This window comes from Schistocerca gregaria, chromosome 4 (genome assembly GCF_023897955.1).
Source record: "Schistocerca gregaria isolate iqSchGreg1 chromosome 4, iqSchGreg1.2, whole genome shotgun sequence".
Classification (NCBI taxonomy): Eukaryota; Metazoa; Arthropoda; class Insecta; order Orthoptera; family Acrididae; genus Schistocerca; species Schistocerca gregaria.
In genome coordinates, this window is record NC_064923.1 from 590854331 (window position 1) to 590879060 (window position 24730).

Here is a 24730-nt window from a genome sequence, read left to right on the forward strand (position 1 = left end):
AGCTCGCCATCTGCAGCATCGTCGACAGAACCGACTGCGGACCTTTGGTTCAGAGCAGGGTGGAGGGTCTGAATCAGAGGCTCGGACGGTTTTGCGAACGTGTTGGCTGCAGATTCCTTGACTTCCGCCATAGGGTGGTGGGGTTTCGGGTTCCGCTGAATAGGTCAGGAGTTCACTACACTCAGCTGGCGGCTACACGGGTAGCGGAGGCTGTGTGGCGTGGACTGGGCGGTTTTTTAGGTTAGAAGGCCTCGGGAAAGTACGGGGTGGGCTGCAATGTCAAAGGGTGCATGGCAAATACAGGACGTGCTAGGATCCAGGAACAGTCGGAATTATAGTTGTAAACTGTTGTAGTTGCGCTGGAAAAGTCCCTGAGCTTCAAGCGCTAATAGAAAGCACAGAAGTTGATATCGTTATAGGTACAGAAAGCTGGCTAAAGCCTGAAATAAGTTCTGCAGAAATTTTTACGAAGTCTCAGACGGTGTTCAGGAAAGATAGATTAGGCAGAATTGGTGGTGGAGTGTTTGTGTCTGTCAGTAGTGGTTTATCTTGTAGTGAAGTCGAAGTAGATACTCCGTGCGAATTTGTATGGGTGGAGGTTATGCTTAACAGCCGAATTAAGTTAATAATTGGCTCCTTTTACCCAGACTCCGATGATACAGTTGCGGAACAGTTCAGAGAAAGTTTGAGTCTCGTAACAATAAATACCCCACTCATACGGTTACAGTTGGTGGGGACTTCAACCTACCCTCGATATGTTGGCAAAAATACTTGTTCAAAACCGGTGGCAGGCAGAAAACATCTTCCGAGATTGTCCTAAATGCTTTGTCCGAAAATTGTTTCGAGCAGTTAGTCCACGAACCCATGCGAATTGTAAATGGTTGCGAAAACACACTTAACCTCTTAGCCACAAACAATCCAGAGCTGATAGAGAGCATCATGACTGATACACGGATTAGTGATCACAAGGTCGTTGTAGCTAGGTTCAATACAGTTTCTTCCAAATCCATCAGAAACAAACGCAAAATAATTTTATTTAAAAAAGCGGATAAAGTGTCACTAGAAGCCTTCCTAAAAGACAATTTCCATTCTTTCCGAACTGACTATGCAAATGTAGACGAGATGTGGCTCAAATTCAAAGATAGAGTAGCAACAGCAATTGAGAGATTCATACCTCATAAATTGGTAAGAGATGGAACGGATCCCCCGTGGTACACAAAAAAGGTCCGAACGCTGTTGCAGAGGCAACGGAAAAAGCATGCGATGTTCAGAAGAACGCGAAATCCCGAAGATGGGCTAAAATTTACAGACGCGTGGAATTTGGCACGGACGTCGATGCGAGATGCCTTTAATAGGTTCCACAACGAAACATTGTCTCGAAATTTGGTAGAAAATCAGAAGAAATTCTGGTCGTATGTAAAGTACACAAGCGGCAAGACGCAGTTAATACCTTCGTTGCGCAGTGCCGATGGTACTGTTACCGACGACTGTGCCGCTAAAGCGGAGTTATTGAACGCAGTTTTCCGTAATTACTTCACCAGGGAAGACGAATGGAATATTCCAGAATTTGAAACACGAACATCTGCTAGCATGAGTTTCTTAGAAGTAGGTACCTTAGGGGTTGCGAAGCAACTCAAATCGCTTGATACGGGCAAGTCTTCAGGTCCTGATTGTATACCGATTAGGTTCCTTTCAGATTACGCTGATACTATAGCCCCCTACTTAGCACTCATATACAACCGCTCGCTCACCGATAGACCTGTACCTACAGATTGGAAAATTGCGCAGGTCGCACCAGTGTTTAAGAAGGGTACTAGGAGTAATCCATTTAACTACAGACCTATATCATTGACGTCGGTTTGCAGTAGGGTTTTGGAGCATATACTGTATTCAAACATTATGAATCACCTCGAAGGGAACGATCTATTGACACGTAATCAGCATGGCTTCAGAAAACATCGCTCTTGTGCAACGCAGCTAGCTCTTTATTCGCACGAAGTAATGGCCGCTATCGACAGGGGATCTCAAGTTGATTCCGTATTTCTAGATTTCCGGAAAGCTTTTGACACCGTTCCTCACATCCGACTTCTAATCAAGCTGCGGAGATAGGGGGTATTGTCTCAGTTGTGCGACTGGATTCGTGATTTCCTGTCAGGAAGGTCGCAGTTCGTAGTAATAGGCGGTAATCATCGAGTAAAACTGAAGTGATATCTGGTGTTCCCCAGGGAAGCGTCCTGGGACCTCTGCTGTTCCTGATCTATATAAATGACCTGGGTGACAATCTGAGCAGTTCTCTTAGATTGTTCGCAGATGATGCTGTAATTTGCCGTCTAGTAAGGTCATCCGATGACCAGTATCAGTTGCAAACCGATTTAGAAAAGATTGCTGTAAGGTGTGGCATGTGGCAGTTGACGCTAAATAACGAAAAGTGTGAGTTGATCCACATGAGTTCCAAAAGAAATCCGTTGGAATTCGATTACTCGATAAATAGTACAATTCTCAAGGCTGCCAATTCAACTAAGTACCTGGGTGTTAAAATTACGAACAACTTCCATTGGAAGGACGACATAGATAATATTGTGGGGAAGGCGAGCCAAAGGTTGCGTTTCATTGGCAGGACACTTAGAAGATGCAACAAGTCCACTAAAGAGACAGCTTACACTCCACTCGTTCGTCCTCTGTTAGAATATTGCTGCGCGGTGTGGGATCCGTACCAGGTGGCATTGACGGAGGACATCGAAAGGGTGCAAAAAAGGGCAGCTCGTTTTGTATTATCGCGTAATAGGGGAGAGAGTGTGGCAGATATGATACACGAGTTGTGATGGAAGTAATTACAGCAAAGACTTTTTTTTCGCGGCGAGACCTTTTTACGAAATTTCAGTCACCAACGTTCTCATCCGAATGCGAAAATATTTTGTTGAGCCCAACCTACATAGGTAGGAATGATCATCAAAATAAAATAAGAGAAATCATAGCACGAACAGAAAGGTTTAGGTGTTCGTTTTTCCCGTGCGCTGTTCTGGAGTGGAATAGTAGAGAGATAGTATGATTGTGGTTCGATGAACCCTCTGCCAAGCACTTAAATGTGAATTGCAGAGTAGTCATGTAGATGTAGATGTAGAAGTTCTAGGGGACTGATGGCCTCAAATGTTAAGTCCCATAGTGCTCAGAGCCATTTTTGAAGCTTATTGAGACAGGCAGACAAGCGTAACACTACATAATCGGGTGGCAGCACGACCTAGGGACGGCTGTCGAACCATCCAACAACCTAACCAATTCCCTTCCACCCGACCAACGGTATGACAACCGAAAATATCGGCAAGGACGAAGATCCCAGCAGCACGACGTCTTGACAATTGGCTTTTAAACACAGTCAGGGCACAATGACCACTCAAAGACAAAAAACGAAAAACACCAAAGCTATCGAAGTACACGCCGTGCCGGATAGCATCAACACGGAGAAGAAAACCCTCGCTGCTCTGTCGCATCCGACCGACTGGCTACTCCAGTACGCAGACAGCATTCATGTGTTCAACGGAAATCACAGAAACTACACACAGATCCACGTAAACACGTGCACCAAGAACTCCGACAATCCTAAAACCTATCATCGTGGAACAACAAGGAGAAATGACAAGTCACACACACGGAGAGTTTTCATAAGCGAACGGCGACCAAATAGGGCTCGTCCGATGAGACGTCCGACGGAACGACCAAAAGAGGTCGTTCCCACTCCAATCTCATTGCGTGGGACAGTTCATGCGTGTGGCCAGCGGTCGGCAAGTATTGGCTGTCCGCGCTTCACTGGCGCTCCGTCCCTGACTGAACTCCAGACACACGACAACCAGGGGATACTAGCGGTCGCTCCAGAAATAGTACGGCAGAGCACTTATCGATAATCACTGCTGTTGTCACTCACGGACAAGCGAACCCTCAACCTAGTGACGCCAGCAAATCGAGTTTAAATAAAACGAGGCGACAGAACCATAAAAAGAAGATGACGAGTAATAAACGGCATGACCGCGAGCCGCACACCGGAATCGCCGCAAGAGGCAACTCTTGTAATAAGGCGACGTCGACATCACGAATAATGTATTAGCGTAATTGTATCTTCACCTTACTGCAAATCATATTAGTATTGACAGGGTCACAATGTATGCTTGTCGCAGGGTCCCTGAAAGTTGGTCCGTCACCGCTAACTGCGACGCCAGTGGGATCGCCGACGCAACTGCTTCATCGGCTCCCCATGCCGTTGTGGCACAGGAGTGTGCATATAGTCTTCCCCTCTCTGGGACTGGTCGTACAATGCCGACGGGGACACCACTGTCTCTACCCGTACGTTGTTCCTTACGCTGTCCACAGTGATCGTTGTGCAATGTAGTCCGCCACTGTTACCGTCGGCTGACATTGAGAGGTGGGCGTCGTCCGTGCAAGTGACGTCATCATCCTCGAGCGTCGGAATGTGACTGGTTCCTGGTACAGACTAGCACCTCTGGCTGCACCGCCGTAGCCAATGTTGCTGCCGAACAGGTCCTTCTGCGTCAGACGACCGTAACGAGTCCCACCGTCCAGGTTCGGTAGCTTCCGTCGGCAACACAGGCGGGCCAAGGGAGGACACAGTGGCAACGATAGCCATCGTGATCGGTGAAGGAAGGTGCTGTGTGGCGGTCTTCCTGTCTATTCCTCCCTTCGCAGTGTCCAAAACGTCGCTTTGCGGTGGCTATTGCGGGCTGGTAGTGGCCAAGCGACAGTTTTCGTGAAATAGCGGTGGCGATGAGCACTGCAGAGTAGTCAAGTTGGGTAGAGGCATCACGTCCGTAGTCGGCAATTGTACGATCCTTCGCTGTATATGTCATCAGTCCCCTGGAACTTAGAGCTACTTTAACCCAACTAACCTAAGGCCATCACACACATCCATGCCCGAGACAGGATTCGAACCTGCGACCGTAGCAGTCCCGCGAGTCCGGACTGCAGCGCCTAGAACTGCAAGGACACCGCGGCCGGCCATGCCTACAGAGATCGATACTCATTTGTCGGACACCATTCAAGACGGGATATGTCTTGAACTGTGCCTACTTCTCGGCTACGTGGTCGAGGACATTGCCATAGGGGCGGAGAGTGGTTATCACAATTTCAACAGGTACTTAAAAAGGCAGCTCAAAACCTCTATTTTTGGGACACCCAAACCCGCGTGGTAGATGGGGAGTCCTCGGCCTGCTTCTCTGATGAACTTCACGTACTCTGTGCTGCTGACTATGGAAAAATGTTTTCCCATGATATGCGTTGCTGGTATATTTACCTCCTCACTTAGAAAACGTTCCACATAGAGTGCTGCCGGTCATACAAAGTCGGGGAAGAAGGTGAATCGTAGCATTACTCTACGAAATTGGTTCGCCATGTGGCCTTGCTAGTTCAGTCTGACCTCGTGAAACGGCCGATAAAACACAGACACTGGCGTTGTCTTGCGCGCGGAACACAGGCATGCGTTCGCACTGTAGCCATGCCGTAGGCCGACTTGCCTACCTGAGCTTCCCAAGCACAATTCACAGCTTTGCTTCCACCAGTAGCTCGTCTCCTACCTTCCATCTGCCGGGAAGCTTCATTCCCACTCACACTGCTGCAGAACGAATATTTCATTCTGAAGACATCCTCCAGCCGTGGCTAGGCCATGTCTCCGGAATATTCTTTCTTCCAGGATGGCTGTCTCGCAAGTTTCGTAGGAGAGCTTGTGTGAAATTTTGAAGGTAGGAGACGAAGTAATGGTGAATGTAAAGCTGTTTGATCGTCCATTGGTAGCTCAGTTGGTACAGCACTTGCTCTCGAAAGGCAAAGGTCCCGATTTCGAGTCTGCGTTCGACACACAGTTGGTACCCGTGAAGAAGTTTCATATCAGTTCACTCTCCGCTGCAGATTGATAATTTCATTTTGTTTCTTACGTGCTTTCTTCCTAGTTTAGAACGTTATAAATCCCTACGATAGGGATATTGACAGAGAGGTGGGACACGAGAAGTAGACCTATGTAAGTCGGCTAGTTGTAGTGACTGAAGAGCTTTAGCATAGGTAAGCGTAAGTACAATGGTAAAGGTGATTACATATCGTTTAAGAGTTTGGCAGTTCTGGTAGTCAGTTACAGAGATTGAACTCCATGTTCGTCTAAATAATACCTTGAATTTTAGTTGTGGTGTTTCATAATACTCATCTTAGTCGAATAGTAACTATGGGGAAAAAGTCAACATTTGACTCATAATAAAAGCCAGAACGGTGCGGATGAAAAGAAAAGGCAACTATTCTCTAACTTCGCATTAGGTGAAAAAATGTGAAAACGTAACAAAAATCAGCTGTTCGGAGCAGTTACGACACTAAGGAGGTATTAATTACCATGATATTCAAAGGCGCCCCATTTGCGGATATTGACTTCATTGCTCCATTGTGATAGAGAATACTTATTTCTTTGGTTGCCGTGACATTTTTGGGAGGGAGGACATAGGCGAGGGAGCGGAATAAATATTCCAGTGTGCCATTGACAGATTCTTCGTTCTCAAATCATAATATCGTAATTCTTAAAGGTGCATTTACGACATCTCGGCATCTCGTGTGTGTGTGTAGTATATGGCAGAACTATGATACAACAGCGAGGAGTGGGTGCTCAACACTTGGAAGGCATATATAGTAACTGGTTTGACCGATCAATTTTAATTTCGAACCGACAAGAATGAACTCGTTACAAATGCATAGATTTCTGCAACTAAATTCTCAGTCGTTGCTTGACAGCACATTAGAATAAAATAAAAATGTAATTGTTTCTTGGGTTTTACAACTACTATTTATTCAATCATAAACCAGTTTTCGGCATCACAGATGACAACTGAATGACACAACCACAGATATGATAGGGATAGGGATACTGTCGATAAACCCACGAATGTTACAGAGGAAAGTCCTATTTCTTACATTATAAAGGAAATCGTTACGTTTGAAAAGTGAATAAATCTGACAAGTGTATACGTGAAAATCACAGTCAATTGAGAAAATAATAAATTCTCTTTGGTCATGTAAAACTCATCTGTCTTTCAGTGTCATGTCCAAACTGATTTTACAGTAGAGTCATCTTTCAACTTGTCTCAACAGTACGTAAATCGTCACGAAGGACCGTTTTCTGTTGAAAGGTGAACACTTGTCACGTCATAATTTATTTCTTGTATGTCAATTTATAAATTTACGTAAAAGTTTGTGTTTCATAATTTTTATTCATCAGTGATTAGTCTTTCAGTTTTGGAACATATTTTTAGCAGTTCTTAATACCATTTTCAGCGTTAACTCCAGGTTCTTCATGACCCATCCTGTACGCCTTACGCAGTTGGTCTGCTGAAGAACGAAATTCCGAAACCATTGCATAAGCCTACCTGTATATCTCTACGTGATGGGACGTACCTGGAAGGCAGTTCATCTTACTGTCACAAGAAATTTACGTTCATTGCTGACTGAGGATGCGAACAGAGGCAGTACCATGTGACATTTTTAGTTGATTATCTCTTGTGGAATGGATTATCAGCTGACAGAAAAATCCTGTCCCTCTTCTCAGAGAAGAATGCAATAGCATCAATAATGAAAACTGATTCAAGTTTATTTATTTGTTCCAGAATATAAGTGAAACATGTGAGCTACACTACACAAAATTCCTGCTGCACGTGTTCCGGAAGACACTTCCTGACGAAACAGAGCAGATACCGTGACCGCAAGGTTTCCCTACACCGCGAGCTAACGCAATAATTTTGACACGTGAAACATCCTCGTCCAGTTGGCGTCTTTATCATTTCCGGACCTCCTTTTTTCAGTTGTGATGTTACAAGACGACTAATGACCTTCTGAGAGGTGGAGGATGGCAAAGGAGTGGGCATTAACGGGAGAGAGTTCTTCCAGTCTACGATACATGAGTCACAATGGTTGATATATAGTATTTTGCCTTCAATACATTACAACAGCTGTTGCGTAGTTTGTGTGAAGAAGTAACCAAATTGGGAAGCAAATTGAGGGCGGTTTGTTCCACTCACATTAGTATATGTTTATGTGGGACATAATTTTACGTCATCGAAGTTCTCAACAAAGGAAACCTCCGTAGAAATTTTCCCAGAACATTTGTGGAAAGTGCTTTCCTTTTAGTGGTACTAGAAAAATGACGTTTATGTCCTGTGGCACAAACAACTGAAAACATCAGCTACTCTAAATATTTTTACTATTGCAATTGTTTTTAATATCATTGTGATAATATATAATCGTATTACAAATTAAGATTTTAATAAAGAGAGTCTGGGCATTAACGGTAAGAATAAATGCAGGTGTCATAAATACACATACTATGCAGTACATCCTATCACCTCTATCGGCTCTAGCCCGAAAAACAAGTGAATTTACCTAACTCAGCCCAGTAATTGAAATATTGTGGTAAATTAGAACGAAAAGGAAATGCATACAATATGCTGACTAAATAACTACAGAAATCATACATGGTTTCCGGTAGTCATAAGATAAACAAAAATTTAAAATAAGGGGGAACGTTAGCGTTTTATTTCCCTACTCTGCAGATGTCATTGACACAATTTCGTGCTTGGGAGAACAGTGAAGGCATTCAGCCGCGTTCTTTTCAAATGAACCATCCCGACATTTGGTTTGAGCTATTTAGGAAAATTCACGAAATGACCGGATGGGGATCTCAACTGTCGTCCTCAGTAACGAAAGTCCCAGTTCTCAACAAACAGCTGGCTCGGTCAGTCTCGGAGTTAATACTCACTCAATGATTTGTGCAGAGAATCGTTCAAAACTTGGTTAAGATACAGAAAATACGACAGGAAATAAATGAAATGAGCAACTAACGCTCCAAACATAACGTTACTGTCGTTACTTGTCACCTTGTTCAATGAAACACCTATCACACTTTTTGTACTGTCGTAAAGAGAATGCATAGCCACACCAAAGCTGGCAATGGAAATCGATAACACAGACATTAGCGACAGGTCACTGCTTTCTGCAACGACGAATGGCAGTAGGAGCTCCTGAAGACTACGCCTTCCCTCTCAGCACGCAGCGCCCTCACACTGACGTCAATATCGCGTTAAGTTATCATGAGCTCCGCACAGTTCGTGACTTCATCTGAATGAGTCAACATCATTGTACGGGACCAACGTGATAGTTTCTCATGGACTTGTTAATTTAAATATGTAACATAGTACTGCAAGAGAACAGTTTGTTAATTAGTGTATCAAGTGTTGTGACTTCATAGGCCTTTCTGGCTTAATAAGTCTTGAAAGTTTCCTACAGTTTGCTGCAGGATCCTAAAATCATCTTGATTAAGTATTTTGGCGATACAGCCGTCTGCCATCTACAGGAGAGTGCTGCTGCTGCTGTGTCCGGCAGTGGTGAACAATTAATATTCGGCTAATAATGCAGCATGACGGCGACTAACCAATGCTTTGAGAAAGAAGTACATCGACGTCAGAATGCACTATTGATTTCTGAATAAATGGCGCCCGGGAAAGTCACCGAGGTTTACTTCAATATTTCGTATTAAAACCTTAGCACGCAGCAAACCTTGAACACGTGTCGCTTAAGTACTCTTGTTGCATTATATCGTTATGAAGATCTAGGATACACTGTATCTAACACCTGAAGTGATGCAAAATAAGGTACGCCAACTGCCGACAGGCAGTTACCACACCTTAGATGATTAGTTGGTGCCTGTTTCCGGCCCAGAATCTTTTGAAGTATTCTCAGTTGTACAATTACGCGTCTGCCGACAGTGATACGAGCCTCGGGAGATGCCGGTATGTATAGCTCACATGAGATCTACAGGTATTGACTCTCTGATACACAAAAATATAAATATGAATTTCTTTTCAAATCCGGTGCAGTTATGTGGTTTTAGATCGGAAAGATCTACAAACATGTCTAGAAAGTCAGAAGCGTTTAGCAGTCTCGAAACTGAATCTAATACACCTATGTAGTCACGTTGCGGGAACTTCAACGCAACCTACGATATCTGAGTGGAAAACCTGTATGACGTACCATTCTGTAAGAGACTGGTTGTCATCCGACAGATATACTGAACGACTTACAAACATTTCCGTCTTATGTCATTCAGTATGCAGCACCTTCCATTCCTATACACCCCTTCGTGTACACACAAAACTGTAAAAACTATCATTTATCTTACATTGCACAAACTACTTGTTTGGAAACTTAAATGGATAGTTTTATTGATGCTCTATAAAAATAACTTCGTTTCCCATCGTCACGATATTATCTCGTCCAAAACATATGTGGCTTCGTAATTTCTTCTCGTGTTAATCAATATCAACACATAAAAATCTTATTTCTCTTCATGAAATTTACTAGCTTTCTGGCAACAGTTTCATTAGAGACATAGCAACAGCACAGATTCTTCTTGAAGGGAGGTAGAAGTTCTAACAAAATGTTCAAGGAAAGAACAGGAAACTGCTGTTAAGTGAAATGGAACTTGAAACCAATTACTCCTTAATAGTGTTTGGTGCAGTGCGATGTCTGCGTCCAACTTTCAAAGTAATTTATATGAGAATTCAATTGAATACTAATAACTGATGTATACAGAATAAGATTGTGGTCAGGCAAAATAAAGGTATTTTTGTTTCAGTTTTGTAGTTTAAATTTTTTATTGTTACCACACAAATACAAAAGTTTGGTTTTCCGTTTTGTTGGACTCTTCATATGGCGGCAATAAAACGAATTGCTCTTCAGATTATAGACTCAATTCCTCTCCTTATGGACTTCAGTATGACACCAAACTGGGAAAATGTCCAGACATATTGTGCGAATTGAGGATTTTCTCCGATGTTGCCTGTAAAGAAGGAAAATAAAGCTTTGAACTGTTTATAGTATTATTATGTTTATACAGAGTATCCCATTAGGAATAATCAATATTTTAGCGCATAATTGGAAGGATCATTCAAGCAAAAAGGTCCTGTAAACATGGGATATATAATGCTTGACTTTGGAGCTATGACCACTTCTCCTTCTTCGATAATGTAAAAGAAATCTCTTTTGCGGCAAGCTCTTTGCTTTTCACATCTTGGCAGAGATAGTATGGAACAAACCAGAAAAATGCCTTAAGAACTAAGAGCCCTTGCTCATCTTCGCTGCTGCGAAACACATCTCGTCTACTGAACAAGTGCTCATAGCCCTTAAGGTACGTATTATAGAACCATGTTTACTAGACGTTCTTGCTCTGAGTGATTGTTCCTGTCATGTCCCTGAAAAACTGACAATTCCTCATGGGACGCAATGATCGTGTTACAAATATATTACGAACTGTAGCACAGTAACTACGGACAATGAGGTGTCATTCCAATGAGTGAGAGACAAGTATTCAATAGCATAGTTTTACATTTCAACAGGAAGTGCATTTCCTGTGGCACGATTCTCTGGTCACAGTTGGGCATCCCTCGCAGCTAAAAGAGGCATAGGTGTGCCAAAGTTTGTAATTCTGTTCCGGAATGGTTGTGAGAAACAGGTCAACCCGAAACCGTTCTGCAGAAACATGGATAGGCAGGGACCAGAGAAGGTCCATGCTTGCTAAGGTCAACCAGGAGTTTAGGAATACGCTTTTGGGAACATATTGGAGGAGCTCCTCTCAAACCCCTGTAAAACCTCAAATCTTTCACAGACAACATACAGTCAAGCCTTGTTCAATACAGAGACTGATTAACAAGGAGGCTAAATTGCAACCCAGCCTCACTCCCTTCTCTACTACTGACTTCCTTCCGTGTTCCTTTGGCCGGTACGACTACCATCTTGTTGAATTACAGGTTGTAGATAATCTTTCGCTCCTTACGTTATATCCCTCACAAATTCGGAGTTTTAGGTTATTCCAGTCAACACTGGCTAAACCTTTTTTTAAATCTACAGAAGTAGTACAAGAGTCCCATTTTCTCTAGCTCTGTACTGCTTGTATTTTAAAAATTCATCAGATAATTAGACATTCTATCTTACTGATAGTACCGAGTCATCACTGCCTTATCGTACAATGGAACGCTGCAAGCTGCATGCGGCGGTACATTGTGTCCACGCAGATTCTGCCTGGAGAGATCGACCTGCTCTAGCGCACCGCAGGAAGATGTCATGCGAGACTTCACTACGATAAGTACCGCGTGCTATATACAGTATCTGGAATTTCAAAAGTCGACAAAACGGCACGAAAGTTGCAGTGAGCTGCATTATCCTATATACAGTAACATATTCACACTGGGCATTCGCACTGCTGTCTTGGACGCATTGTCACTGAGATAAATTAAAATTAGCTCCAATTTCCTTGAGCCCATCAAGATTTTAGGTAGCATTTCCTTGGATGAAGCTGTGCGGGGTAGCCTCATGGTCAGAGGCTCGTTCCCGCGGATCGCACAGCTCCCCTTATCGGAGTTTCGAGTCCTCCCTCGGGCATGGGGGTTTGTGTTTTGTCCTTAGCGTAATTTAGATTGAGTTAGATAAGTAGTGCGTAAGTCTAGAGACCCATAGGAACTTACCACCACCACTACCTCCAAAACCACCTTGGTTGAAAACCAAACGCTCAAGCTGCTAGTCCTCTCCACAGATTTACAGAAGGTAACCTCCTGTCTCATTCCCATTTCACCGGGATCTATTGTAAAGAGACAGCCCTATCTTAGAACAAGTGTTCTGCGTTGTGAACTTCATTCTAAGGACGGGCTTCATAGGGCGCTCCAAGCTAGCCTATCCTTTACGCGCCCCTTTTTCTTTTCATGAGTCCTGCAGCCTGCATCCATTTGAAATTGCTTACCGTGGTCTGCTATTTTTCCCCCCACATACTTCCGTCCGTCACCAGATCGACGATTTTTTGATGTCTCAGGATCAATCCTATCAAGCAACATCTTCTTTTAGTCATGTTGCTCCATAAATTTCATTTTTCTCCATTTAGTTCCCGTACCTCTTCATTACTTTTTGTATCTATCAATCTAATTTCTGCATTGCTCTGTTACAGCACATTCCTAAATCTTCTATTCTGCAGTTCTCTGTACTGTTTATCGTCCACACTGTATTATACTACAGAAAGGTATTTCAGGAAAAGCTTCATGATATTAAAATTTATATTAGCTGATAAACAACGAGAGTATGCAGAAAAGAAATGCCTCCGAATTTCTTACGTTAAAGCTCTTAAAGCTTTTTAAATAAAACAAGCGTTATTAACATTCTACATCTTTTTTCTTCATATATTACTCCCTTACACTCTTATTTCTCCACATGGTCGCCATGGTGAAGAGCACATTCCTTCCAACGGGAGACGAGTTTGTCGATAGCGCCGCTGTAGAATGTTTGACTTTGTTGACAGAGCCACTACCTGACCTCTGCGTGCACCGCGTCATCACTATCAAAGCGAAGTCACAGAAGGTCTGCAACAGATAACAATTGGATGGAGTCAAGTTGAGACTGTAGGCAGGTGTCTCAAGGCTTGTGTGCCGAAGAAGAGTATGCTGCATGTGTGGACAAATTCTTCAAAATCGAAACTCGATTATAGGAGGCTGTTGCTCACGCACCGCTGTGTTATACACTACAATTCGGACCCCTCTAGTGGTTCAAATGGCTCTGAGCACTATGTTACTTAACATCTGAGGTCATGAGTTCCCTAGACTTACAACTACTTAAGCCTAACGAACCTAAGAACATCACACACATCCATGCCCGAAGCAGGATTCGAACCGGCGACCGTAGCAGCAGCACGGTTCCGGACTGAAGCGCCTAGAACCACTTGGCCACAGCGGCGGGCTTCCCATCTAGTGACAGAAGGCTGTAAACCGTAGACGTGAAAAATAGCGATGTAGAATGCCAGTAACAATTCTTTTATTTATAATGCATTAAGAGCTTTCACGTAAAAATCTGGAGGTATTACTTTCCAGCAATCCCGAGTACTTCGTGTTTTCGGGACGCTTGCAAAAATAGTCCCTCTATGTACGCTGCCACTAACTTTTGCAGTGCAAACACGTCTCGATAGAACGCAGTAATTTACCTGCTGATGAGAAATCCTGGCTGGTCGCGGCGCATCTTGCGGAGCTGGTCCCTCTAGCCGCGTCCGCCGTTAAGCTTCCTCCTCTGGGTCTCTGCATGAATCTTGGCTGCAGCCGTCGCAGCGCTGCAAGCAGCACGACTCCACGTTACACTGATGCACCGTCATCACACCACTAACACATTATTCACAGAAAGGAAACAGGACGTCATGAACCGAATCAGTGCTAGCAGTACGTTCACAAGAAGTAGAAATCACCTTCCAGAAGAAAAATTTTTCTGCATCCAGTTTGTGAGGACGTAATTTTCCACTACGCAGCACCTTCACTAAGAAAAAAATATTGTGTAACGTAACATGTTTCGAACACAAAACGTTTTTTAAATAACAGTCCAGTTCCATTACTGAATGTGCTTTAAGTTTCGGCAATAAAAACATTTATTTTGCAACAGTGCCTTATTATCCCACGAAACAGAGTAAAATATGCGTATGCATTATTGACCAGACAAACCGTGGCAACGTAACTTCCTGTCTACCGTATGCTTAGTAGTCTGTCGTGCAATAACATCAACAATACCAATTAAAATGTCAATTAATTTTTCAGTTAACTTGACTCAGTCGACAGGTAGCGCCAATTTTCTATGGAACGACATTACAATATAATGCAGAAAAAATTTAAAGATTTAGTCGACAGTGAAAGAGGAAAAATTATAACGATTTGTGCGAAAATTGCAGTTTTGGTGTGATGATGATGGAGGTCCCATACTCCGAGGAGAGTAGTAGACGATGTGGGAGACACGCAATGCCGTACTAGGCAAAGTCCTAGCGGAGGTGATTTGCCATTGCCTTTCTCCGACCGTAATGGGGATGAATGATGATGATGAAGACGACACAACAACACCCAGTCATCTCGAAGCAGCAAAAATCCCTCACCCGCCGAGAATCGAACCCGGGACCCCGTGGGCTGGTAGCGAGAACGCTACTTCAAGACCACGAGCAGTCTTGGTGTACCTGAAGAAAAAGTGACTACGAATAGTAAAATTTTTGAAGCCGCATTTCACCGTCAGTTGCCACAGTTTTAGATGAAATAAGGTATGGACACTTTATATATAACTGCAATGTAGGTTCTTTAAGCCAAGGAAAATAACTAGAATGATTTTTCGATTCAGTAGCCACTATTGTGGAATTTATGAAGGACAAAGGAGTCCAGGATGGAAAACTACAACGTCCAGAGTGGATAGCAGACCTTGCGTTGTATGGGGACTTGGCTGCACACAATAAGACAGTGCAAGGTGAGAAACAACTTATTTGTGCCCGTTGGACACTATAGACCGGCAGTACACCCGTGGATATTTTGATTATCAAATACGCCGGGAGAAACTCAAGAATCACAACTTATTTCTGATTTGATGAGCATAAGGTTCAATATAAAATCACACTGTACAACCGACATGTTCTGACTATATTCATACCAGTTCCCTAAACTCACTGGTGTTAAAGAAAAAGCGAGATTAGAAGAATTAATTGTGGCCTTGAAAGAATTACAAGGACAGTTTTCCGAACGTTATGAAGACAACGGCAATGTTAGATCTGTTTTGGATTGTGTTAGAGACTGACATTTCAGTTGAAAGCGCCCCTGTGCAAGTGTTGATGTAACTGACTGATCTGCAATGTAGTTTCCGTTTTAAAGACAAATCCTCTTATGTTAAAACTGCCCAGGGCTTCTACGTCGTTTTCCTCAGGTAGAGTTTCCACGTCTCCATAATGAGGTTTCAAAGGTACTATAATATTTCGACCAACATATGAGTGTGAAAACCTTTTTTCGATTGTGAAAGTAAGTAAGTCATTATTACATGGAAGTCTGAGTGCGTAATTTTCAGCGTCTGTCCACATGCTGACGGTCCCTACCAGATAAAAATTATATTACGTCTTTAACGAGCCAAAAATAATGAAATACAGTTGACAATTTGTTTTGTTTGTGACACACGTTGTTGAGAAATGTGAAATATAAAATCAAGCCCGTGAGCAGTGCGATTGCAGCGCCATTTAAATGTGGTGGATTCGGAGGTTCCTCCTCCACCCCATCCTCACCGACAGGCAGCATGCTATGGAGGTGGCAGAAACGGGCAGAGAGGCTGAGCGCTACGGCACTCGTGTTAAGGCATGCCTGACGATCCGAATTATTGTCCGCCCCTGTTCTAATATTTTCAACACATGCAAAATGTTTATCAGTCAGCGTCAGCGGCACACTATAAGATTGTTTTCTGGCGATATGGTCATGTACAGGAAAACATCATCATTGGACCATTGTAAACAGATGTAGAAAGATATGTACATAATTTCACGTAGGATAATAAATGGTAGGTCTTCTTAAATGTGGATAAATATAATTCCCAAAATAAGGAGAAAGTACCCCACTACAAGATTAGTGTTTAACGTCTCAAGTATGTCCCATGGTAGAAAAATTTTGAGGGCATTCTAATCAGCGATATGAAATGAGACCGTCACATAAAACCATTAATCACGAAGATGAATACAAGACTTTTGGATGGTTGTGGGAACATAAAATGCATCTGTGAGAACAATCACACACAAGTCAGCAGAGTATTGTTACAGTGTTTGGAGATGTGATCAAGTGGCCATGATAGTAGATAATGATTTCAGAGACGCCTTGCTGGGATCACAGGAGGTCTGTATAGAACAAGTGACAGTTTAGCGGAAATGCTTGCGGAACTTAAATCAGAACCCTTAGTAGGAATACGAAGTGGTTCTAGCAAAACCCTATTGGGTAAATTTGGTAAAAGCGCGTGCACCAGTTATGGCGTCAACATTGTACATCGCCCGTAAGTTTTGTGTGAATATAGTAAAAGAGATTAGTGTCATGCGGAAACTTGTCGACATACATTTTAGACTCGCTGAGTAAGCTAATGGAATTGAAAAGAAAATGAATATATTTGATGCTTCTCCATAAACCTTAAACTGATTTATGGAGCACCTATACAGACGCAGAAATATTAAAGTATGTGTATTATTTATTAAATTAACATAAAATAAAATAAAAAGTTGTTGTGTGTAAGAGCTAGACGGAATTAAAGGGACTCGCTCCTGAAAGAAATCCGTGATGAGTCGAATCAAATCAGTGAGAACTTTTTCCAGAACGTCTGCATCTGCATACACATTCCATAAACCACTGTATGGTGCATGGGGGATGGCACGGTGTGCCAGTACTAGCCATTTCCAACCGTGGGACTGCTACGGTCGCAGGTTCGAATCCTGCCTCGGGCATGGATGTGTGTGATGTCCTTAGGTTAGTTAGGTTTAAGTAGTTCTAGGTTCTAGGGGACTAATGACCACAGCAGTTGAGTCCCATAGTGCTCAGAGCCATTTGAACCATTTTGAACTAGCCATTTCCTTTCCTTCTCCAAGTGCAAATAGCGGTATGGGGAAACGATTGTCTATACGTCTACCTTCTCTTATGTTCTCTTCGTGGTCCTTAAGCGAAATATACTATACGTTGACGGCAGTACCATCGTTCTCTAGTCAATTTCAAATCCCTGTTCTCTAAATTACCCCAACAGTGTTCCTCGTAAAGAACATGGCCTTCCCTCTACGAATTCCCATTGAGTTCCCGAAGCATCTCCGTAGCTCTTCCATGTTTATTCAAACCTACCGGTAACAGACATAGCAGTCCGCCTCTAAATGACTTGGATGTCTTTCTTTAATCTGGCCCGGTATCAAATGCTTTTCGGAAATGTAAGAGTATGGATTTGGCTATTGCCAATCGTCCATAGTTCGTAGGAAAGAAAAGGGCTAGCTAGGTTTCGCACTAGATGCTTTCTACAGCCATGCATGCTGATTCGTAGACGCAAGTTTTCCCGTCTCAAGAAAATGTATTTTATTGGAATTGAGAAAATGTTGAAATCTATGTTCAGGTTCTTGGTCTGCAATTTTTCGGGTCTATTAGTTTATCCTTCTTACGTACAGGAGTGACCTGCACTTTTTCCAGTCGCTTAGGAATTTCCACTGGGCGAGGCCACGTAGGAGGCCAATGCCGCAGAGTGCTTCTCATTCATCAAGGAAGGCGGTCCGCTCGAGTAATGACCCGTTTTAGACACAGTGACGTTTCAGCACAATAGAGCAGAGGTAGTTCCAAATGGGAATACCTTACTTGAGGATAAGGACTTCCCTTTATACAGATTACCTTACAACCCCAATAAACCGCCTGAAAACGTTGGTATCAATTGGGTAATGGGAGTTATTTTCATTTTTAATATAGTTCTCGGACAGTAAGTCTTAATCCAGTTTTTAAAAGCCTGGTCTGTATAAGACGGTACTTTCTTAGGTGTCTACAGAGCAAAGTCGATGACTTTATCGAGATGTAGAGTGTAGCTATGGGTCTGCCTTCCGCACTATCAGCCGCGAGATTTCTGTGTTCGCATTTCGGCTCCATTATTTAAATTCCTCTCGAAATCCATGGGATAAAATAATAGAAAGTGTTTCGTATTAATATGTAACTTAACTATGAATATTATGAAAAGGGAAGTTGCTACTCATCATATAGCGGAGACGCTGAGTCGCAGATAGGCACAACAAAGATTGTCATAAATAAAGTTTTTGGCCAGTAACGCCTTCGTCAAAAAAGGACTACAGACATACACACACACACACACACACACACACACACACACACACACACACACACACACACACACACACACACACACACACATCCACGCAAACGCAACTCATACACAAGACTGCAGTCTCCGGCAACTCGTGACACAGCTGCGATTTGAGGTTGCTTTGAAGACACCTCTCCCACCTGTTAAGTCGTTCCAGACGATTCCTCTGCCCCCTAACTATCGGTGGTTTCTTCGCAGTTAGCGACGGAGTATGAAAATGAAAGATACCATCGGACTCCTTTATCTACACTCCTGGAAATTGAAATAAGAACACCGTGAATTCATTGTCCCAGGAATGGGAAACATTATTGACACATTCCTGGGGACAGATACATCACAGGATCACACTGACAGAACCACAGGCACATAGACACAGGCAACAGAGCATGCACAATGTCGGCACTAGTACAGTGTATATCCACCTTTCGCAGCAATGCAGGCTGCTATTCTCCCATGGAGACGATCGTAGAGATGCTGGATGTAGTCCTGTGGAACGGCTTGCCATGCCATTTACACCTGGCGCCTCAGTTGGACCAGCGTTCGTGCTGGACGTGCACACCGCGTGAGACGACGCTTCATCCAGTCCCAAACATGCTCAATGGGGGACAGATCCGGAGATCTTGCTGGCCAGGGTAGTTGACTTACACCTTCTACAGCACGTTGGGTGGCACGGGATACATGCGGACGTGCATTGTCCTGTTGGAACAGCAAGTTCCCTTGCCGGTCTAGGAGTGGTAGAACGATGGGTTCGATGACGGTTTGGATGTACCGTGCACTATTCAGTGTCCCCTCGACGATCACCAGAGGTGTACGGCCAGTGTAGGAGATCGCTCCCCACACCATGATGCCGGGTGTTGGCTCTGTGTGCCTCGGTCGTATGCAGTCCTGATTGTGGCGCTCACCTGCACGGCGCCAAACACGCATACGACCATCATTGGCACCAAGGCAGAAGCGACTCTCGTCGCTGAAGACGACACGTCTCCTTTCGTCCCTCCATTCACGCCTGTCGCGACACCACTGGAGGCGGGCTGCACGATGTTGGGGCGTGAGCGGAAGACGGCCTAACGGTGTGCGGGACCGTAGTCCAGCTTCATGGAGACGGTTGCGAATGGTCCTCGCCGATACCCCAGGAGCAACAGTGTCCCTAATTTGCTGGGAAGTGGCGGTGCGGTCCCCTACGGCACTGCGTAGGATCCTACGGTCTTGGCGTGCATCCGTGCGTCGCTGCGGTCCGGTCCCAGGTCGACGGGCACGTGCACCTTCCGCCGACCACTGGCGACAACATCGATGTACTGTGGAGACCTCACGCCCCACGTGTTGAGCAATTCGGCGGTACGTCCACCCGGCCTCCCGCATGCCCACTATACGCCCTCGCTCAAAGTCCGTCAACTGCACATACGGTTCACGTCCACGCTGTCGCGGCATGCTACCAGTGTTAAAGACTGCGATGGAGCTCCGTATGCCACAGCAAACGGCTGATACTGACGGCGGCAGTGCCCAAATGCTGCGCAGCTAGCGCCATTCGACGGCCAACACCGCGGTTCCTGGTGTGTCCGCTGTGCAGTGCGTGTGATCATTGCTTGTACAGCTCTCTCGCTGTGTCCGGAGCAAGTATGGTGGTTCTGACACACCGGTGTCAATGTGTTCTTTTTTCCATTTCCAGGAGTGTAATAACGTTGGGGTAGGAGAAAAAAGAGAGTTGTCAATGGACGCTGATAGAAAACAAGAAACCGGGAGATACTGACAGATTTAAGATAGAATATATAATGGTAAGACAGAGATTTAGGAGCCAAGTTTTAAATTGTAAGACATTTCCAGGGGCAGATGTGCACTCTGACCAAAATCTATTGGTTATGAACTGTAGATTAAAACTGAAGAAACGGCAAAAAGGAGGGAATTCAAAGGAGATGGGACCTGGATAAACTGACTAAACCAGAGTTTGTACAGAGTTTCAGGGAGAGCGTAAGGGAACAAATGGCAGGAATGGCGAAAAGAAATACAGTAGGAGAAGAAAGGGTAGCTTTGAGGGGTGAAGTAGTAAAGGCAGCACAGGACCAAGTAGGTAAAAAGACAAGGGCTAGTAGAAACCCTTGGGTAACAGAAGAAATATTGAATTTAGTTGATGAAATTAGAAAATATAAAAATGCAGTAAATGAACAGGCAAAAAGGAATACAAACGTCTCAAAAACGAGATAGACAAGAAGTGCAAAATGGCTAAGCAGGAATGGCTAGAGGACAAATTTAAGGATGTAGAGGCTAGGGGTAAGATAGATACTGCCTACAGGAAAATTAAAGAGACCTTTGGAGGAATGAGAACCACTTGTATGAATATCAAAAGTTCAGATAGAACCCAGTTCTAAGCAAAGAAGGGAAAACAGAAAGATGGAAGGAGTATATAGAGGGTCTATACAAGGGCAATGCACTTGAGGACAATATTACGGAAATGGAAGAGGATGTAGATGAAGTTGAAATGGGTGATATGATATAGCAATACTGCGTGAAGAATTTGACAGAGCACTGAAAGACCTGAGTCGAAACAAGTCCCCGGGATTAGACAACATTCCATTAGAACTACTCAGGTGAGCAAGATGTATGAGATAGGCGAAATACCCTCAGACGTCAAGAAGAATATAATAATTCCAATCCCAAAGAAAGCAGGTGTTGGCAGATGTGAAAATTACCCAACTATCAGTGTAATAAGTCACGGCTGCAAAATACTAACGCGAACTTTATACAGACGAATGGAAAATCTAGTGGAAGCCGACCTTGGGGAATATCAGTTTGGAATCCGTAGAAATACTGGAACACGTGAGGCAATACTGACCTTACGGGTTACCTTAGAAGCTAGGTTAAGGAAAGGCAAACCTTCGTTTCTAACTTTTGTAGACTTAGAGAAAGCTTTTGACAGTGTTGACTGGAATAATCTCTTTCAAATTTTGAAGGTATCAGGGGTAAAATATAGGGAGCGAAAGGCTATTTACAATTTTTAGAGAAACCAAATGGCAGTTGTAAGAGTTGAGGGGCATGAAAGGGAAGCAGTGGTTGGGAAGGGAGTGAGACAGGGTTGTAGCCTCTCCCCAATGTTATTCAATCTGTATATTGAGCAAGCAGTGAGGGAAACAAAAGGAAAAATCGGAGTAGGTATTAAAATCCATGGAGAAGAAATAAAAACTTTGAGGTTCGCCGATGACATTGTAATTCTGTCAGAGACAGCAAAGGACTTGTAAGAGCAGTTGACCGCAATGGACGGTGTCTTCAAAGGAGGGTATAAGATGAAAATCAACAAAAGCAAAACGAGGATAATGGAATGTAGTCGAATTAAGTCGGGTGATGCTGAGGGAATTACGTTAGGAAATGAGACACTTGAAGTGGTAAAGGAGTTTTGCTATTTGGGGAGCAAAATAACTGATCATGGTCGAAGTAGAGAGGATATAAAATGTAGACTGGCAATGGCAAGAATAGCATTACTGAAGAAGAGAAATTTGTTAACATCGAGTATAGAATTATGTGTCAGGAAGTCGTTTCTGAAACTATTTGTATGGAGTGTAGCCATGTATGGAAGTGAAACATGGACGATACATAGTTTAGACAAGAAGGGAATAGAAACTTTCAAAATGTGGTGCTACAGAAAAATGCTGAAGATTAGATGGGTAGATCACATAACTAATGAGGTGTTGAATAGGAATGGGGAGAAGAGAAATTTGTTGCACAACGTGACTAGAAGAAGGGATCGGTTGGTAGAACATGTTCTATGGCATCAAGGGATCACCAATGTAGTGTTGGAGGGCAGCGTGGACGGTACAAATCGTAGAGGGAGACCAAGAGATGAATGCACCAAGCAGATTCAGAAGGATGTAGGTTGCAGTAGGTACTGGGAGATGAAGAAGCTTGCACAGGATAGAGTAGCATGGAGAGATGCATCAAACCAGTGTCAGGACTGAAGACAACAACAACAACAGAAAACAAAAGTCTGACACGAGTAAGTTGAAGAAATGTCTGACATAACTATTGATCTCTGTGGTTGCCACCCACATGCTCACAAGAAGGAAGTCCCCTGTAGGCACTGAATTTTGTCTGGAATCTCAACAAGCTACAATCCAAATATATCTATAAATAAAACTAAAACCACAGCATTTTCATACATTTACCCGGTACGAACAAAACTAGTCCAGAAAATAAACCGATAGGGCAGGTAACACATTTCGAGTCTTTAGGATGCAATATATCATACGAAAAAGATACGAATATACAGAAAAACAATTAATACTAGCCAGCGTATATGTGGCAGAACAAGAAGAACACTAAAGGGTTATGGAAGGAAAGAGACAAAACTGAAATTTTACGAAGTCTTGGTAGTTGGACGCTGAGAGCGAAATATTTAAGGCAAGCAGATGCATCAGAAATGAGATTTCTAAACTTTGTGAAATACCACGCTAGGGTAGACAGAATTAGAAACGAAATAGTTAGGGAAGAATTACGGAACTAACCAATAGTCCAGAAGGCAATCCAATACAAATAAAAATGGAGAAACCACGTAGTTCGTATATAGCCACAAAGGCTCCTAAACCAGCAATAGACTGTAAGCCATCGGGAAAGGGAAATGTGGGAGGACCGAGGATGAGATGGTGAGACCGGAAAAGACTCTAGTCTAACCTTGGAGTAGCAGAATGAGAAGAAGTTTCGATCAACTATCGAACTGACGTCCTCAGGTCAAAAGAAAATCAGTCTGACCTGTCTTGCCTCCTGGCCGCCTCCTGAGCCCTGGACAGCTGTGGCGACCTGCCGTAGCGGCTGCGGCCGAGCCCGCGGCTCCTGGACAGCGGCGGCAGGTCGTACCAGGCGCGCAGCAGCAGCACGCCGCCGGGCAGCCGCTTGTAGCCCTCGAGCAGCTGCAGCTTGCCCGCGTCGGAGCGCGAGTCGGCTGCGGCCACCATGCGGCACCTCGTCCTCACGCCGTCGCGCAGGATCTCGAACTCGGCACCCTGCGGCTCCTCCAGGTCGCCGGAGCTGGCGTCGCACTGCAGCTTGCGGTTCGGCCTCACGATATCCGGGTACATGGACACCAGCCGGCGGAAGCGGTACGCGTCCGTGGTACCGCGGTAGTCGCGCATGTTGTACGTGATGAACTTGCACGTGTAGTCGAGGCCTAGCAGCCTGTCGAGCTGGAAGAAGACGCCTCTGCTTCCGGGGGGCGGCTGCTCACCTTCGAAGCAGCCGATCTCCGTCGTCTTGGGGAAGTAGATCAGGAGCTGCGGCTGCGGCTGTGGTTGCGTTTCGGACTCGAGACCTCGGACGTCGTGGCCGGAGGGCACGTAGGCCGCCGCCGGGACGACGACGGCGACACCGACAGCCAGCAGGAGGTACGACACGGCGGGCATCTCAGGAAGTGAGCGAGCGCGCCGCAGCCGCCAGCTCCTTTATTGAGTCAGAGCAGGAGGAAGTGCGTCGTTGCGCCACCGACCGATCGCCGTGGTTACCCGCCAGTTTCTCTCAGCTCCAGTACCGTGCCGTGCCCAGGTCATTGACCAGCAGTGGTTCGTCCTGTTTGCTACTACTCACGTCTGGGGTTTCCCCAAAACTGTGCCGGCCGTGGTGGCCGAGCGGTTCTAGGCGCTACAGTCTGGAACCGAGCGACCGCTACAGGCGCTGGTTCGAATCCTGCCTCGGGCATGGATGTCTTAGGTGAGTTCGGTTTACGTAGTTCTAAGTTCTAGGGGACTGATGACCTCAGAACTTAAGTCCCGTAGTGCTCAGAGCCATTTTGAAACCAAAACTGTGGTACACATCCAGTGGTTTGTAACGAGTGATCACATTTTCACTGGCCGAGCGAAGATTTTCGCTGCAAACCTAAGTGCTTAAACCTATGGCAGACCAATTAAGTGTTTTGTATACAGAAGTGTGAAACTTATTAGACTCAAGGTTATTTTTAAAAAAATATGAAAGCATTTTACATTTCAGAAGCATTTATTCGCCAAGTTAAAATACATTAGTATTTCAGCAGGCTACCATC

General features: G+C 44.3%; 1 protein-coding gene across 1 annotated transcript; it reads right to left on the reverse strand.

Moving 5' to 3' along the window:
- Positions 1–10651: 10651 nt before the first annotated feature.
- Positions 10652–24106, reverse strand: LOC126266796 (uncharacterized). The gene is made up of 3 exons (XM_049971339.1): positions 23452–24106; positions 14045–14167; positions 10652–10867 (listed from the first exon to the last, which is right to left on the reverse strand). Exons 1-2 carry the CDS (start codon positions 24096–24098, stop codon positions 14098–14100), a joined length of 717 nt encoding a protein of 238 aa, XP_049827296.1. The 5' UTR covers positions 24099–24106; the 3' UTR covers positions 10652–10867; positions 14045–14097.
- Positions 24107–24730: the final 624 nt, after the last annotated feature.